The 18,673-nt window shown below is 43.1% G+C and overlaps 1 protein-coding gene across 1 annotated transcript; it reads left to right on the top strand.

The window, feature by feature from the left end:
• The first annotated feature begins 814 nt into the window (after positions 1 to 814).
• On the top strand, positions 815 to 15,725 carry LOC126996119 (sodium-coupled monocarboxylate transporter 1-like). Its single transcript, XM_050856321.1, has 13 exons — positions 815 to 1,461; positions 1,816 to 1,949; positions 3,609 to 3,797; positions 4,154 to 4,308; positions 4,487 to 4,627; positions 5,032 to 5,250; positions 6,287 to 6,405; positions 6,953 to 7,107; positions 7,637 to 7,872; positions 8,291 to 8,391; positions 8,878 to 9,099; positions 15,309 to 15,419; positions 15,584 to 15,725. Exons 1-11 carry the CDS (start codon positions 1,212 to 1,214, stop codon positions 9,018 to 9,020), a joined length of 1,842 nt encoding a protein of 613 aa, XP_050712278.1. The 5' UTR covers positions 815 to 1,211; the 3' UTR covers positions 9,021 to 9,099; positions 15,309 to 15,419; positions 15,584 to 15,725.
• Positions 15,726 to 18,673: the final 2,948 nt, after the last annotated feature.

Raw genomic sequence — 18,673 nt, forward strand, 5'->3', positions numbered from 1 at the left:
TTCACCTGCGCCACTAACAGACTGGGGCCGTCCAAGAGGCCCCTCAAGAGAGCCTACCGGCGCTGCAGGCAGCACCTAAAAAAAAGCATGAACCAAGCTAGGTGGCGCCATTATAAACACTTGCCTTCTTCATAACAGTCTGGGAACAACCATCAGGCCCCACCACGGGACCACGGGAGCCCCCCAATATGTTCATGGTATAAGACACCGTTTTTTTAACCTAGGGAAGTGAGACTGAATTTGCAAGGTGCCGAGGATGGGTCTCAGCCAAATACAAAGCAGTGATATAACGTGGGCGGACCTTTTTCCTTCACCCTTTGTTTTTTTTTCTTTTGTGATACTTTCTTCTGTGTAATTGTTCCTTCTGCTTTTCTTTTATAATTCATTTTTTTATTTTCTTCTTTAACTTCTGCAATTTGGTTTCTCTTTATAATTATTCTTCTAATTATTTTATGCTACGCTTCCTTTTTTCTCCTACTTTGTGATACTTTACCCAAGTCTTTATCATCCAACTTAGAAAAATTATTCACGGGTTGACAGAAATGATATTATGAGGATAGGCTTCAACATTTATATTTGCATTCCCTAGAGAGGCGAAGTTTGAAAATGGAGAAATGGCCATTTTCTTTTCTGTGCTTTCGGTCTCATTTTCTTAATTTTAAAGTATGTACTTTGTCTCATCTTTATTTCCATTAATCTGTGAACAATCACATCTACCAGCTTATCTCTTTGACTTATTCATTACAATATATTTTTTCTATCTCTTTTTAATATGAACTTAAGTTATAAGTGTTTTCCCACTGAACTAAAAATGATTACATCACACGCAGGAATACATCACCTTCGTTATATTTGATTTTTCTCTTTATCACAGGGCACATATGATATGCTGATCTCGGACGGAGTCGTTTAACAGTAATTTATCTACGAAGCATTCTGCCCATAAACACAGACACTCACAGGCACACAGAGGCGAAGAAAACATGACTATAAAGACCCAGTGAGGAAGAATCAAGGCCTGGACCAGCACCTTCATCAACCAACACACGTATAACTGTGCCACGCTAACGTATACATACCCATAAGCGCAGACACACATTCACAAACACAGAAGCAAAGACAACACACTGATAGTGACCCAGTGAAGAAGAATCGAACCAAGATCATCATCTTTATCAACCAACACACACAACCCTCCCACACTCACAAACATGGGTGAAGGCAGTGGAGGCAACGGCAGCAATGGGCAGTTTTCGGGGTGGGACTGGGCAGTGTTTGTGATCGCCCTTGTGTTATCGCTGGGCACGGGCGTGGCGGCGGGGTGGATCAGCCGACGCAATGCACGGAAGGCGGACGACACCAGCACGGCCGCGGAGTTCCTGATGGGGGGACGAGCCATGAACCCCTTGGCTGTGGCACTGTCGACCATGATAGGCGTCATTTCCTCTGTGACTGTCCTGGGTGAGTGTTTGAAGGTGGAGTAGTAGTAATAGTAGGAGGAGAAGGAAGAGGTGGAGATGTAGTAATAGTAGTGGCAATAGTGGTAGGTGTAGTCGGTGTTGGAAGCAGAGAAAGAGGCGGTGGAGGATGAGGAGGAGGAGAGTTCGTAGAGCAAAGGATCAGATTAAAAAAGAGAATGAAAAGGAGTATTGGTAGCGGATATGAGTGACTTGACATGGCAGAGCAGAAGTAGGAGGAGGGGGCTTATAAATACGAAGGAATAGGAGGAACTTTATCTCCCTCTCTCTGACTGTCTATTTGTTTATCTATTTATTTATCTACTTATTTGTCTATCTATATATATCACACACACAGGCAACCCGGCCGAGATGTACTCGCACGGAACACAGCTCTGGATGAACCTGTTCGGCGTGGCTCTTGGCTTCGTCTTCGTGCACTTGGTTAACCTCACCGTGTTCTACCCCCTCAAGATCATCAGCGTGTACACCGTAAGTAAAAGAACCCGACTAAAAATAAGAATAAGAATAACAGACTTCATATCAGCCAGAGTTTATTATCAGTGTAGATATTTGTCAGTACAGAATTGCATTGTTTAAATTGAACTCATCAGCCGAGTGGCGAAAGATTACCCGCATGCTGCCTAGTTCTTCAATTAACCCTAACTTCAGTGATTTCGGTCAAGTGGAGCACCGGGGGGCAGCATGGGCCCAGAGTTGACCCAGGTCAGACGTGGGTCGCGGCACTTCTTAGCGAGCAGCCCCCCGTGGCCAGCCTGTTGGCTCCCCTTCCCCCTTCCCCCTCCCATTTTAGCAGAAACACAACATCGCAAGGAATGTTTTTGTGACACTTAAGTGAAATCATGGTGACAGTCTGACAGACAGTGAGTGGAGTGCTTGTGTGGTACCGGGATGACACAGTTCTCCGAGTGTGTCGCCGCTGCGGCCTTCCATCAAGCCCCTGCCGATGCCCATCGCTGCTCATCGCTCTTCCACATCGCACTCCTCCACCTCCTCACCCCTCAAGCATCATCACAACTTTCCCACCGTTAATGTAGAATACCTACCCCCACACCCCTTTCATTTTTTTTTTTTTATAGTTACTCTATGTTATATTATGTACATTTTCAGCATAACGGCTGCAATTTCCTAAATAAACCAATTATTATAATTATCATTATTATTATTATTATTATTATTATTATTATTATTATTATTATTATTATTATTATTATTATTATAATTATTATTATTATTATTATTATTATTATTATTATTATTATTATTATTATTACTATTATTATATCACGGCAGCCACTATAAATAAAAATTTCCCTACTCCACTAACGAGCTGGGGTCGTCCAAGAGACCCCTCTAGAGAACCTACCGGAGACCCACCCTGTCTCACCCAACCTTAACCCGCTGGAGGGGTGACTGTGTCTTTAATCAAGCCCCGGCTTATGTTTCATGACTTATAGGCCAAAGAAAGACAGGTTTAGTATAACCCAGTCAGGACTGGAACCTCAGCGGCGGCGCACGCTGCCACCCACGCTCGACGGAGGTTAAAGTGAGTCCTGCCTGAGGTATAAACACAACCTGTCTTTCTTTGGCCTTTAAGTCATGAGTTCAGTGCCGGAGCTTGATTAAAGATGCAGTCACCCCTTTAGTGAGTTGAGGTTGGGTGAGACGGGGAACGTTTCTCACTTTTAACCTACGTCTGGCATGGGTGTGCGCCGCCCCTGCGGTTCGAATCCTGGCTGTGGTATAATAACAATGATAATATCATTATTATTATCATCATTATTATCATCATCATCATCATCATCATCACCAAATAATAATAATAATAATAATAATAATAATAATAATAATGATAATAAATAAATAGATTGAATGTTAGGTAAGGGAATAAGGGAAGGAAAAAGAGAGGAACACCCATTCACACCTTTTTTTCTATAAGGGAATTGAAGCGGAAGATGAAATTAGGTTAGATTTTTTTTACAGCAAGGGAGGCAGCTCAAGGACGAAAAAAATCAAGAACAATAAAAATAAAATCCTCTAAGACGCTGCTCCGACAAAGGCAAACAGAACGCGAGGACAGAAGAGAGGTCAGTTTCGGATGTAGGAGGTCTTTCGTTCTCCTCCCCGCAGTACATTGAGAGGCGCTTCCAGTCCAAGGGTCTTCGGGCGTTCAGTGTGTACACAACGTTCGTTGCCAACTTCTTCTACATCGGCCTGTGTGTGTACACTCCCTCGCTGGCCATGGAGACGGTGACCGGCCTGCCCGCCTGGGTGTCCATCATTATCATGGGCGTCGTCTGCACCACCTATTCCTCCTGGGTGAGAGAGAGAGAGAGAGAGAGAGAGAGAGAGAGAGAGAGAGAGAGAGAGAGAGAGAGAGAGAGTTATCTCATCATTTCTTATTTTGCTCTTACCTTTATCACCAGTATTTTGAACCTCTCACCACCACCATCTTTATCACCACCATCTTCATCACTAGTACCTTCCCTCACCATCATCACCTCTTCAACCCTTACCACACCCCGTTACCAATACATCACGGCTTCACACCACCCTTCACCACCACCCCTTACTTTTCTCCACTCTCCTTCACTATTACCACCTGCCCCTCTTTCACATTTACCCCAGCCCTTTAACATCACAGCTTCACCACCACCCTCACCACTACTCCCCAGGGCGGCGTGCGGGCGGTGGTGTACACGGACATCCTGCAGGTGTTCGTGATGATGGGCGGCGTGGTGGTGATCATCGCGACGGCCGTGGTGGAGGTGGGCGGCCTAGGCAGGGTGTGGGACATCGCCTGGGACCATGGCCGGGTGGAGCTGTTCAAGTGAGTGTGCAGGGCGGGGCATAAGCAAAGAACAGTCGTCCCACACAGGGGAAATCTATGCAGGAAATGATTCAATCTTTTCTATCTGCCTATCATACTGGCACTCACCCCAGGAAGGGAAATGCACCCATTCGCACCTTTTTCTTTATCAGTTTCTCCCTTCTCTCTTCCCCCTTAGCATCGACCCGAGCCCCCTCCAGCGTCACAGTCTCTGGCTCGTCACCATCCAGGGCTACTTCTCTACCATCCTCCTCTTCGGAATGGGGCAGCCACAGGTGCAAAGGATCTGTTCCGTGTCCACCTGGAAGAAGGCCGTGGGGTGAGTGTGTGAGGGGGGAGGGAGGTAGAGGAGGGGGAAAAGAAAGGAGGAAGAGGGGGAAAGGGGAAAGGGAGGAAGGGGGATGGGAGTGAGTGGGAGAGGGAATAGAAGGGTGTGCGCGAGAGGGATAGGGAGAGGAAGGAAGTGAGAGGAGATTTGAAAGGGACAGTAAGCAGACAAGACAGGCGGATAGACAGACATATAGAAAGACAGAGACAGAGATGAAAACACACACACACACACACACACACACACACACACACACACACACACTCCTTTAAAAAAAAAAAAAAACACCAGCACCAACACGAACATCAATACCACTACCATTACCACCACTATCACCAACACCGCCTTACAACCACCACCACCATCACTACTAAGCAATCTTCTCCCTCTCACAGTGCTCACTACCTCAACCTCGCCACCCTCGTCACCGTCCTCTGCCTCTGCAACTTCATGGGCATCGCTGTGTTCGCCGTCTACGCCGACTGTGACCCCATGGCGACGGAGGACATCGAGAAGCCTGACCAAATCGTTCCTTTCTACGTGATTGACCGCCTCTCGCGCCTCCCCGGCCTGCCTGGACTCTTTGTGGCCGCCCTCTTTGGTAGCGGACTGAGGTGAGGCGATGGAGGAGGAAGGAGGAGGAAATGGGGAAGAGGGGACTGGGTGATGAAAAGATAAGGACTAGGAGAGGAACAGATCAAGGTTTCATTTCTACTTCTAACTTATTTATCCTGGCAGTTGAGAAGGGAGGAGGAGGAGGATAGTAAAGAGGGGATGGGTTTTGAAAGGAACTAGGGATCATATGTCAAGGTTTCTTTTTAATATTGGCACTGCAATCCCGTGTACACAAACACTTATATAGCCCGTTTCTTTGCATACTCTTCTATTATTCATACAGTGTCATCTGTTGGTGGTAGCGAGTGTTCTCAAATGCTAATAGGTTCGCGGATAGAGAAACTCAATATCCGTCAGGGTTACTTTATTGGACAAAAATCACAAAGGTCATTAGGACAAGGACAGCACATAGAATAGGTGTTTGTTTGTGTAAGCGTTTGTGCGAATGTTGTGAAGTGTGGGTGACATAGGTGTTGATGTGTATGTGTGGAACTATGTGTATAATTTGACAATAGAAGGACGAAGACAGACAGTGGAAGATAAACGATGACAAGGAAAGTTAACGATGAAGACGCGACACGGACTGAGACAAGTACTGACGATGAACATTTAACATGAAAACACTGATAATCTTACTCTGTGTTTACAGCGCCCCATTTTCTTATGTCACTGAGGGGAAGGAGCACGGAATTCGAGCGGTGACTGCTACACATCTTCCTCCTCTTTTCTCCTTCACCATAATTCATACTACTCCTCCCTCCTCTATATTATCACTACTCTCTCCTCTTCTCTCTACTCTTCTCTACTCCTCTACTTTTCTCCCCATTTGTGCCATACAAGAGGGAAGGACAAAGCTTTCTTACGACCTGTCACGTGTAGGCTGACTAATCTGTAATCTCTTTGTGTCTTTTAGGTTATGATCTTCCTTCTCTCCTTCCCTCCCATGCAACTTGCAGTCTTATGTTTTCTAAGTATTATCATCCTTCTCTGTGCCTCCTAAGCTCTTCTCCCTCAGCTCTCCCTCCCTCCCCGCAGCTCGTACTCGTCGCAGATCAACTCCGTGGCCGCCGTGCTGTGGGAGGACTTCTTCAAGAACTCCAAGTGGGTGGCGGCTATGCGGGAGGACCGGCGCCGCTACGTCAATGTTGTTGTCAGTGAGTCTCTTCGTCTGGCTATTATTAGTTCACTCTTTTTTTACGACTTTAGAATACCGCCCGTAGAGATGTTAGACTATTTTTACTTTTTTATGTTTCTTTTGTTTTGTTTTTTACTTTCTCCTCTTGCTGTAGTTCTATTCATCTTGTGTGCGACTTCACCTTCTTTTATGAATTCTTCCTACTTCTCTCTCTCTCTCTCTCTCTCTCTCTCTCTCTCTCTCTCTCTCTCTCTCTCTCTCTCTCTCTCTCTCTCTCTCTCTCTCTCTCTCTCTCTCTCTCTCTCTCTCTCTCTCTCTCTCTCTCTCTCTCTCTCTCTCTCTCTCCAGTTTGAACTTTCTCACCTCTCTCTCCCCCTCCTTCCTTTCCCTCTTCCTCCTCCAGTGTCTTCTCTTCATTGTTATATGCTTCTTTTCACCTTCCCCTCCTTCACCTCTCTCTCTCCTCCATTGTCTCTCTCAGCGCATACCATCCCTCACCGTCCCCTCCCTCACTTTCCTCCACTCCCGTCACACGCCTCCCCTCACCCTCACCTCCACCCCCCCAGCCGTGATAGCAGGCATGGCGGGCATCATGGCCGGCATCATCTCCATGTGGGTCCGCGGCGTGTTCCAGGCAGGCCAACTCATCCTGGGGACCATCAACTCGCCCCAGTTCGGCCTCTTCATGCTGGGGATGATGTGCCCCTTCGCTAACGCCATTGTGAGTGGATGAGCGTTGGGAGGAGGGGGACAAGTTGACGAAATTGAAGAGGTTTTTTTTATATTTTTTGTTTGTTTTTCTTTCACTGTCTTTTATTGTTCTTGTTCTTGTTCTTGTTCTTCTTGCTTTTGTTCATCTTGTCCATTTTATTGTTATTCTTGTTTTTGTTGTTCTTCTTCTTCTCGTTTTCTTCTTTTAGTCCTTATCTTTCTTCTTGTTCTTGTTGTTCTTGATCTTATTCTTGTTGTTGTTGTTGTTGTTGTTGTTGTTGTTGTTGTTGTTGTTGTACTTGTTCTTCTTTTTCTTCATCTTCGTCTTCTTGTTCTTATTCTTCTTTTTTCTCTTTCTTCCTCTTCTACGTGTTCTTAATTTTATTGTTATTTGTATCAGTATTAGTATTAGTCTTTTATTATTATTATTATTTTTATTATTATTATTATTATTATTATTATTATTATTATTATTATTATTATTATTATTATTATTAAACATCTCCTCCTCCTCCTCCTCCTCCTCCTCCTTCCCCCAGGGCGGCGTGGTGGGCATGGTGGTTGCCTTCGCCTTTAATCTCTGGATCACCCTCGGCGCCATGTTTTCGGGGGTCGCCGCTCCCTACCTCGACTTCTCCGACGAGGGATGCAACGCCACCACCTCCACTGCAACCGACATCCCGTTTTCTTCTGATTCTTCTTGGTTTTCCCTCTCCTCCGTTTTCTCTTCTTCCACCTTGTCTCCTTTTGCCTCCACGACTGAGAGCCCGGAGGAGTAAGTTTGTTTTTTCTCGTTTTTCTCTGCACTGATTTTTTTTCCTGTTTGTTTTAGTTTATTGGTTTACCGTATCGTTTGATTTTCATTTTCTTTTCTTTGTTTTATTGTTGTTGTTTTTGTTTTCTTGTATTGATTGTTTTGCTTTATATTCTTAGCAACTTTTTTTTTCATTTACTTCTCCTTTGCTCCCATTTCTCATTTCTTTTGTTATAATGTTTTTTTTCGTTCTAGTTTTCTCGTGTAAATGATTTCTTTGTATTGATTTGTTTCTCTCTTCTTAATACATTTTTTGTCCCTTCTCGTTATATTGTATTGGTGCATTTATTTCTTCTAATCTCTCGCTCTTTCTTAATCTCCCTCCATCTCTCCTAATCCCCCTCCGTCTCTCGTAATCCCCCTCGTTCTCTCCCTGCAGCCCGGACGTGTTCCCCCTCTACCTCCTCTCCTACACCCTCTACTTCTTCTGCGGCGTCTCCATCACCGTCTTCGTGGGTTCCGTCGTCTCCCTCCTCACCAGTAAGTCACCAGCAAGCCTGTCAAGTAAAAGAGAAAGAGATCTAGTTGACAAAATTTAGTTGAGTTTAGATTGAAAACATGAAGTTCTTTTATATTGTTTTATGTTAATTGTTAACTACAGTGTGATTTTCTCTGATATTTATGCCGTGGGGTTGGAAGTGAAGTTAGGAGTTAAGAGGCGAATTGTAGTTTACCTTGACCCTTATCATAGTTATCCTCACTTTCATTAAGTTTGGTTAGCTGAAGGTGAAATATCAACGTGTTACTTTGATTATTTTATTTAGTGTCTGCTTTTTTCTTTCGTCATATTGATTATTGCTTGTTTACTTTTATGCTTCTTTATCTTCTGTATATCGTTATTTTATTAATTTATTGGCTTGATTAAGTGAAGATTCAATATTAACGTATGGAGAGATGTTAGTTTATTTTCACCGTTAAGATTGTCCTTCCTGTACTCACCCTCGCCCTCACCTGCCCGCCCGTCAGACCCGTGGTCAACCGAGAGGGCCGGCAAGATCTACCTCCACCCAACCTTCTACGCCCTGCAGCGGGGGTGGGAGAGGCGACGCGCCCCCCAGGACCCGCACTCCATCAACACCCAGAATTTGGTGCAGCTGAAGAAGTACTGAAGGAAAGGAGGAGGAAGAGGAGGAGGGGGAGAAGGAGGAGGTAGAGGAGGAAAGTGGCAAGAAAGAAAGGTGCGCCCAGGTAATGATTCACCTATGTGTTTCTTTGTAGTGGTGGTGGTGGTGGTGGTGATGGTGGTAGTTGAAGTAGTGTTGATGGTAACAGTTGGCGTGATCGGTGATGATGACAGTGGTGATGGTGGTGACATTGGTGATTGTGGTGGCACTGGTGATGGTAGTGGTGGTGGTGTACATAAGTGGAGGTGCATGATGATAGTAGTGGTGGTGGTAACAATGATAGCTGTGATGGTAAATGTGGTGGTGGTGACGGTGGTGGTAGTGGTGATAAAGGTGGTGGTGTCAGTAGTAGTAATAGTGGTGGTGCATGCGTGGTCGTGTAATCTAATATTTAAAAAGCATCTAATTTATGGAACACTAATAAACCTTTGACGTAGATCTCTTTTTTTTTCTTAACCTTTGCTCTGTTACGTGTAGCTGATCTGTATGTGCTAGTGTGTGTGTGTGTGTGTGTGTGTGTTGTTCCGTATGAGTGTATTTCTATCACGTACCCCAGCGTGGTTTGATATTTGTTGTTGGTAATGGTTGTCATGGTGGTGGTGGTGGTGGAGGAGATGGTGGTGATTATTATTATTATTATTATTATTATTATTATTATTATTATTATTATTATTATTATTATTATTATTATTATTATTATTATTATTATTATTATTATTATTATTATTATTATTATTATTATTATTATTATTATTATTAACACGGCGGTGCGAGCCCCGCTCAGGCCGGATTCTTTCCGTTGACTAGGAGTGGTTACTGTCCCCCGGGGATGGGGTGTGTGGTGTGTGAGGTCCTGGCAGTACCCAGAGATCGACAAAATGAGCACTTGTGTGAGGGTACCTGCTGGCGAAAGCGAGTCCAACTCGTGATCAGGCCTTGGTGAATTACTCACACACACACACACACACACACCTGGGGGCGAGGGGCTGCAGGTGAGGAGGCACAGGTGGGTGTTTGGCCTTTGCCTAATCATCGCGGTGCATTGTCGTTAAGGTGAGCTAAGATACTTGTTATTTCAGACACCCTTCACCGATAATCATACCTGCCTTTTATCTCATTTTTATCTTATTTTCTTGCAACTTTCGAGAACCGTGAGGTATGAGTTTTCGTGACTGATTAGCATAGTTATTTTTTTTTTATTATGTCCATGGTAAGGCAACGTTTTTTTGTTTTGTTTTTAACCACGGGTGGTGAGACTGAATTTACAAGGTGCTGATGATGTGTCTCAGCCAAATACAAGGCCGCAACATAACAGGCTATTTTCTGTCTGCCGAAAAAAAAATGTCGCAGTTCTTTCTGCTACACGTCTTTCATTACTTCAAGGCGACTCATCCTCTTCAGCGTCTAGCCATTATTACCATTATTACCATTATAATTTTTTTTACCGTTCCTCTTCGCTGTTTTTTTGTTTTTTTGTTTTTTTTACAGCAGAGGAGACAGTGCAAGGGCGTAAAAAAATAAATAAATAAATAAAAGCCCGCTACTTACTGCTCCTGCCTAGTAACGATACCTTTGATAATATTTCTAGAGAGTGGTAAAAACAAACCTTTTATTTTCTTTCTTGCTTCATGATGATGCAGTAAGTGTAGTCTTTGTAACTAAATGGTAGGGATGCTGAGAGACCTATTATTACCTGAGTCAAGGTGTGCTGAGGTCAGGAAAGGTCACGTAAGAAGCGCTGGTTTAAATGTTTCAGTAGTCCACGTCCAGTTGATATTCTATTCGTGTTGATTTGAATGAAGGTTTTATATATCCATCCACGTGTTAGAAATGTAGTTGTATCATCCGAAAGTGACCTCTCCTCCGACCACTCTCTTCTGTTTTCTTTTACAGGGCCAGTGCTTCGCGGGCTTTTTTTGTTGTTGTTATTTTTGCCCTTGAGGTGCTTCCTTTGCTGTGAAAAAGTAACGATGATGCCACTTAAGTAGAGATAAACCATGACCGTGTCGCTTTGAAAAATAAGAAACTAACAAAACACATTGAAATAAGATATGAAACTCTGGGGACCTCAAGAGTAACTCTGGGCTACGTATCTTACCTGGAGTAGAGAATATAGAGTGAAGGATGAAGAATAAAGACTGAAAAATAAAGAATGAAGAATATTGAATAAAGAGTAAAGAATAAAGAAGTCATGAAGCGCTAGTGACCTTAAGACTGGCTGTACCATACGTGTCTGACCTCTAATAAATAAAATAAATAAAAACGAAGAGAAAAGGATAAAAAGTAAAGAATGAAGAATAAAGAGTAAAGGATAAAGAAAAAAAAGAATACACGAAGCGCTGGAGACCTTAAGACTGGATGTACCATACGTGCCTGACCTCTAATAAGTAAAATAAATAAAAACGAAGAGGAAATGATGAAAAATAAAGAATGAAGAATAAAGAGTAAAGGATAAAGCATAAGGAAGACATAGAGCGCTGGAGACCTAAGATTGGCTTGAGTGTTATAACGTTATTTCTGCTAGTGGAACGTCTCTCCAAACGACTGACAAACGTTTTGGTAGAGGCTGATGCAATGTTTCTTTACTGTAAAACGTTTAAATTGATAGAAATACATAAGAAGACAACGTTCGGTAAATATAGACCATGTATGATATTGATTTGAGAGGAAAGTTTCGTTAATCTAAAGGTTGTAGATCACGTGCCTGACTTCTAATAAATAAAGAACAAAAAAGAACAATAGATACAGAATAAGGAACAAAACGTAAAGAATAAAGAACAAATAAGACATGGAGCGTTGATGACTTTTTAAGAGTGGCTGCAGATTACGTGTCTTACCTCTAACAAATAAAAGGAAAGAAGGAGGAAGAAAAATATAAAGGATAACAAATAAACAGTGAAAGATAAAAAGAAAAATAACAACGACATAGAACGCAGGTGACTTTAAGAGGGTCTGTAGATCACGTGTTTTACCTGCAATAAATAAAAAAATGAAGAAAGTAAAAAAAATAGAGTAAAGAATAAACTACAAAAAAAGACGTGTAACACTGGTGACCTTAAGAGCGGCTGTAGTTTACGTGTTTTACCTGCAATACTAAATACCTCAATGATAAAACAAACTCGCCCCCCCGCTTGCTCTACATACCCGCTCTCTATTACATAATGTTGACCCACTGCTATAAGCCACGTGTCTGTCTGTTTTTTCTTGTTCTGATCAAGTTATCGAGTATTGTTGCATTATCGTTTGAAGTCACATAATGCATACTAATTACCCTTTGAGCTTAACGATACGAATTTCTACTCGCTGTTTTGTACATTATTCTTCTGCACTTCCGTTTTTGTTGTTATTGTTGTTGTTGTTGTTGTTTGCGGCAAAGGAGAAAGCACAGGAGTTTAATAAAGATTTCATTCAACACTTTCCTCCCGTCCCCTCCTCTCTTCTATCTCCCTCCTCTTCCATCCGTCTTCCTCCGCTTCCCTTCACCTCTCTTCCTCTCATCTCATCGTCTCCTTCTCAATCTCCTCCATGCCCTCTTCTTCCCTCAGACTCTTCATCTTTTCCCTTCGCTTCCATTCACTCCTACCCTTTCTTATCTCCTTCCATTTATCAAAACCTTTTCTCTTTTTATCCTCTCCCCTCCCTCTGCTCCTCTGTTCTTTTCTTCTCATATTTTCATCCTTTCCCTCCTCTTATCCTTCCTCGTTCCACTGCCCCCTTACGTTTATTCCCTCCCTTTTCTACCCCATTTACATTCACTCGGCCCTCACTTCTCCCTCTTCTCACAACAAAGTCTCCTTCTCAAGATCATAGAGGAGGGTGTGGTGTAAGCTTCTATGTAAATCTATGTAAATATGTCTCCTCTTTATCTTCTCTACTTCGTTTTCTCATACTCTCTCACCTCCTCCTCTTCTCTCTTCTCACTATAAACCCTCATCTCTAAATCAAATGGTAGCCTGAGTGGTCTGAACTTCTATATGAATCTATGTAAATCTCTCTCCCCAATTCTCTTTATCTTCTCTACTTCGTTTTCTCATACACTCTCACCTCCTCCTCTTCTCTCTTCTCACTATAAACCACCCTCGCTAAATCAAAGGGCAATCTGTGTGGTCTGAACTTCTATATAAATCTATGTAAATCTGTCTCCCCTTCTTCCTCATCCCTACTGTTTGTTTGTTTTTTCATTTTCTCTCACTTATTCCTCTTCTCTCACTATGAACCACCCTCTAGATCAAAGTGCAGTCTGTGTGCTGTGAAGTTGTGAACCTCTATGTAAATCTATGTAAGTCTTCTATCCCTCTCCTCCTCCCTTTGGGCTATATTTTTAAACATTCTTGTGCCCGATCTCACATATTTGACGAGGCTTTCATGAGAGTTTGGGTAAATTCCTTGGGTAGTTTTATGACCCTGGTGGTAGACTGACCCTTCTTCTGTACCATGAACCTAAAAACACAGTCGTTAAAACTCGGTTGATCTCCTTTTTGGCCTTTGGAAGTAGTTGATGTGGGAGGTAGAAGCGTTTAACATTACCAACCTTAGACACTCCCCCTCGGGCTTATCTGCAGGGGTCGCGGGTGCCTTGACTTGCCAAGAACCAGGTGGGCAAGTGCTCCCTTCGGCATGGGGTCAGGGTGAACTGGGGGCAAAAACGGACGGGTCACGTACACAACACTTATAGGTACTCGCTTGTTTGTTTGTCCTTTGAATTCGCGACCTTTCTGATGATGATGAGGAGGAGGAAGAGGAAGAGGAGGAGGAGGTGTATTTTTTGTGTGTTGATATTTTTGGTGCTTTGTGGTGCTTTTATTTATTAATTTGACGGAAGTGTGTGTTTGTACGTGTGTCTGTAGTATGTGTGGGTGTGACTGTAACGCACACACACACACACACACACACACACACACACACACACACACACACATGCAAACAAGTCAAAGTTTTTTTTTGTGTTTTTTTTCAAATCGTGTCCCAGATCAATGTTGTCAAAGAGAGAGAGAGAGAGAGAGAGAGAGAGAGAGAGAGAGAGAGTATAAAACAAAAGAAAATAGTAAAAAAGTAAAACGATAGAAAGTAGAGGGAGATAAAAGGAGGAAAGGAAAGGAAAACAAACTAAAAAGAAAGAAGAGAGAGAGAGAGAGAGAGAGAGAGAGAGAGAGAGAGAGAGAGAGAGAGAGAGAGAGAGAGAGAGAGAGAGCGTTCATAACAGCACACGCTAACAGGCATAAAAAGTGACATATAGTTCCCTCCGCTGCTCTCTACCAACCATTTGCGGGTTCCTAGCAGCACACGGGTCCGGTTACTCACCCTTCGCTACCCTCAAAGCGAGTGTGTGAGTGGTGGCCAGGAAGGGAGGGAAGGAAGGACGGAAGGAGGGAGGGAAGGGAAGGGGAAGGAGGGAAGGAAGGGAGGGATGGGAGGATAGCACGTGTGGTGAGTGGTTGAGGTAGTAAGGAAAGGAAGGAAGGGAGCAAAGAAGGGAGGGAAAAGGAAGGGAGAGGAGGAGAAGCAATGGAAAAGAAAAGGAGGGGTTAAGAAGGGAAAGAAAGGGAAGAGAGGGAAGGAAAGTGAAGATACAGAAGAAAAAGGGAATGAAAAAGAAGGGGAAGGAAAGAAGGTAAGGAAAAGGAGGAGAAAGGAGAAGGAATGAAAAGGGAAGAAGGATGATGAAAATGGAAGGGAGGAGAAATATGGGAAACAGTAACAAGTAGGATAAACAGTAAGGAAAGGAAACAGGAAAGGAAGGGAGGTTAATGACACGAAAGGAAACGGCAGGGAAAAGAGGGATGGGAGGAGGAGAACGATTATAACTAAAAGGAGGAAGAGAAGGAGGAAAAGGAGGAGGAGGAGAGAAAACGGAGGTAGCCGTCCGTATCCATGCACCGTGAAACATTTCTGACTGCCACAAGGTTCGCTACAAACATGGGTCTCCAGTGTTCCTGTAGACTTCGTAGGGAGTGTGTGTTGTGTGTGCGTGGATCACCGTCTGAGGAAAGAGGTGAATGTGGTTGCTCTCTTCTGCGTCACGTTCCTGCTGAGTGAGACGAGCGGTAGTTTTTTAGAAGTGATGTTACTGAGGTGAAGAACTCGTTGTCGTTGGCGGAAGTGATGGAAATGGGCGAAGGAATATAACTCAAAGGGTTCATTCGGTAAATATGATGTTGTTTGTATTGTATTTTTTTAAGTTGTTTTATGTTTTTTTTTCATATCCTACTACTACTACTACTACTACTACTACTACTACTACTACTACTATTACTTTACGTATTTCCTTTACAGAACACCACCGGAAGCAGAGACGAAGCAACAAACAAACAAACACACAAAAAAACACTAAAAACAAATGCAGGTATTCAGCAAAGCAGTGCAAATCGGCCACATCATGCAAAGGTGAGAGAGAGAGAGAGAGAGAGAGAGAGAGAGAGAGAAAATGAAACAAAATATAAATACACATACACTTACAAACATACAACCAACCAAACAACCAAACAAACACACACACACACACACACACACAAACACAGGCAATGGGAACTGTCACCTGCCCTCCACAGGTGTATGAGGCGACGAACCACCTGCGGCAGTGTCATCTTGGTGGTGTTGATGGTGGTGATGGTGCTCTTTTTGCTCCAACCACCACCACCACCACCGTCGTCATCATCGTCATCATCATCACCCTCCAACGCCTCTTCTCCCCGGTGAGCCGTGTAAAATTAGTAGTTATCCATCATCATCATTGTCATCGTTACTTTTTCCCTTTATTTCCCTCCTCCTTTTCATTCCCCTCCTCCTCCTTCTCCTTCTCGTCCTCATCCTCATTCTCCTTCTTCTTCTCCTGTTTTTTTCTACTTATCCTCTTCTTCCTCCTTCTCGTCCTCCTCCTCCTTCTTCTTCTTCTTCTTCTTCTTCTTCTTCTTCTTCTTCTTCTTCTGCTTTTTCTACTTATCCTCCTCTTCCTCCTAATCTCCTTTTTTTCTTGTTTTTTTTCTTCTTCGTTTTCTTCTCGTTCTTCGCCACCTTTTCTTTCTTCTCCTGTATCTCCTATTTCTCCTCCTCTTCCTCCTTAACTACTTTTTTCTCTTTTTTTTTTCTTCTTCTTTCTTTTCGTCATCCTTTTCTTCTCCGTCCCTTGCTCCTCCTTCTGCTCCTCCCCCTCCTACTGCTACTACTACGTTTTCTTCTCGTTCTTCGCCACCTCTTCTTTCTTCTCCGGCATCTCCTATTCATCCACTATTTTTTCTCTTCCTCCTCATCTCCTTTTTTTTTTTCTTTCTTTTTCGTCCTACTTTTCTTTTCCTTCTCTTGCTCCTGCTTTCTGTTCCTCCTCCTTCTCTTCCTCCTCCTCCTGCTCCCACTAATTTTCCTCTTCCTCCTCATTTCTTTTTGTCTTTTTTTCTTCTTTCATTTTCGTCTTCCTAACTTTCTTCTCTTGCTCCTGCTCTCTGCTCCTCCTCCTCCTTCTATTTCACTTTCTCCTCCTCCTCCTCCTGCGCACTTACACCCACTATAATCAAAGTCTCATAATCCAGCAATCATCGTATTTATCATGACAAATATTGGAATCACCGTGAAAGCAGTACCGTTATTTTCCTGCAGTGTTGTGTATCTTCTTTAGAATCTTCACTATGTATGGCTGTGCCTACCACTTTTAGGGTGTTCGTAGAGAGATATGAACTATGTGGTTGTGTGGGTGAGTGAGTTGGGAGGGGGTGGAATCTGTGTGTGTGTGTGTGTGTGTGTGTGTGTGTGTGTGTGTGTGTGTGTGTGTGTGTGTGTGTGTGTGACTAATTCTAGGGGTTTTGGACTTAAAATGAGCGGACCATATGGGAGTTTTCGCTTAACATAATGATGAAGAGAGAGAGAGAGAGAGAGAGAGAGAGAGAGAGAGAGAGAGAGAGAGAGAGAGAGAGAGAGAGAACCGGCTTGTAATCTAGTAATAGAAACAAAACATTAATCAGCCTGCTTTTTACCTGTCTACCTACCTGCGTGTACCTTATCTACAGGCAGGAACTTACAATCAACACCAACAAACTAACGGGTTAACATTCTTGAGGCAGTCATTCGAGCACAGTTTCCGGTGTCTCTTGTGTTCGTCCCAGCGAGCGCTTTAATGTGTTTATGTGCAGAGTTACTCCTCGCCTCTTCGTCACACTGCAGGAAGGTATAATCATCGTGAGACAAGGGAAAGGAGAGAGAGGGAGGAGGAGGGATGTCACGATAACCCAAAAATGCTCGTACTGGGAGAAAATACTGAAAGATGACGGGAAAAGAAGAAAATTACCAAAAGATACCAGGAAAAGATGATGGTACTTAAAGAAATATACGAAAAGATGACAGGAAATCATGTTTGTACTGAGAGAAAACTATCAAAAGATGACTAGGAAAGATGATCGCAGTGAGAGAAAAATGCCAAAAGATGACAGCAAAAGACGATCGTACTGGGAGAAAATAACAAAAGATGACAACAAAAGACGATCGTACTGGGAGAAAATAACAAAAGATGACAACAAAAGACGATCGTACTGGGAGAAAATAACAAAAGATGACAACAAAAGACGATCGTACTGGGAGAAAATAACAAACGTGACAGCAAAAGACGATCGTACTGGGAGAAAATAACAAGACAGCAAAAGACGATCGTACTGGGAGAAAATAACAAGACAGCAAAAGACGATCGTACTGGGAGAAAATAACAAAAGATGACAACAAAAGACGATCGCACTGGGAGAAAATAACAAGACAACAAAAGACGATCGTACTGGGAGAAAATAACAAAAGATGACAGCATAACGTACTTTGTATTGGAAGAAAATTCACAAAAGACGACAGGAAAAGATAATAATCGTACTGTAAAAAGAAAGATGCTCGTAATACAGGGAGAAGAGTACCAAAGATGAAACCCTTACAGACGACTTCCTTCATAAAACTATCTGGGAGTGTAATAGTGTTGCAGGGTGGGCCGAGACCTGTGATGATCTACATAACCTCGCTAAACGAAAGAATAAGTTCAGGAGCAATATACTGCCACCTTAAATCGCTTAGGTATTGCCCTGGTTTCTGTCATTTTGTTGAACCCTTCCCATACAGGTTACCGTTACCCTTCACTCCAACCTCCCCGCATGTCGCACCCACCACTCAGTCGATCCGTCAGGCGTCTTCGGGTCCCGAGGCGTGCTGTCAGCCCCGCCACGACCTGCTCTTCCTCAAGACACACAAGTGCGCCTCGTCCACCACGCAGCGCATCTTCCTCAGGTAATACTATTACTGTTATTAATATCATTATTATTATTATTATTATTATTATTATTATTATTATTATTATTATTATTATTATTATTATTATTGTATTAATATTATCATTACAAGTTTTGTTATTACTATTATTGTTGCTGTTATTATTATTACAGTAAACCCTCAGTTATCCGGGTGCACCGTCTCCTACATCGCCCGTATCCGGGAGTTTTCAAAAATATTAGATTTTTTCCAAAAAATAGAATAAAAAATTGTCGTTCAAATTGCCCGCGCGATGCCTCTAAGCTCTTCCCGGGCGGCGTACCACACCAACAACAAGCGCCCCGCCCGCCATTGTTTAATAAAACTGTTCTCCCCTTGCAGTCAGAGACGTGGTGCATGTATTATCTTTA

This window comes from Eriocheir sinensis, chromosome 9 (genome assembly GCF_024679095.1).
Source record: "Eriocheir sinensis breed Jianghai 21 chromosome 9, ASM2467909v1, whole genome shotgun sequence".
Taxonomy (NCBI): Eukaryota; Metazoa; Arthropoda; class Malacostraca; order Decapoda; family Varunidae; genus Eriocheir; species Eriocheir sinensis.

Coding starts and splice junctions, on each gene's coding strand:
- LOC126996119 (XM_050856321.1), top strand. CDS start 1,212: ATGGGTGAAGGCAGTGGAGGCAACGGCAGCAATGGGCAGTTTTCGGGG. Junction 4,628..5,031: donor ACCTGGAAGAAGGCCGTGGG/GTGAGTGTGTGA, acceptor TCCCTCTCACAG/TGCTCACTACCTCAACCTCG. Junction 7,873..8,290: donor ACGACTGAGAGCCCGGAGGA/GTAAGTTTGTTT, acceptor CTCTCCCTGCAG/CCCGGACGTGTTCCCCCTCT.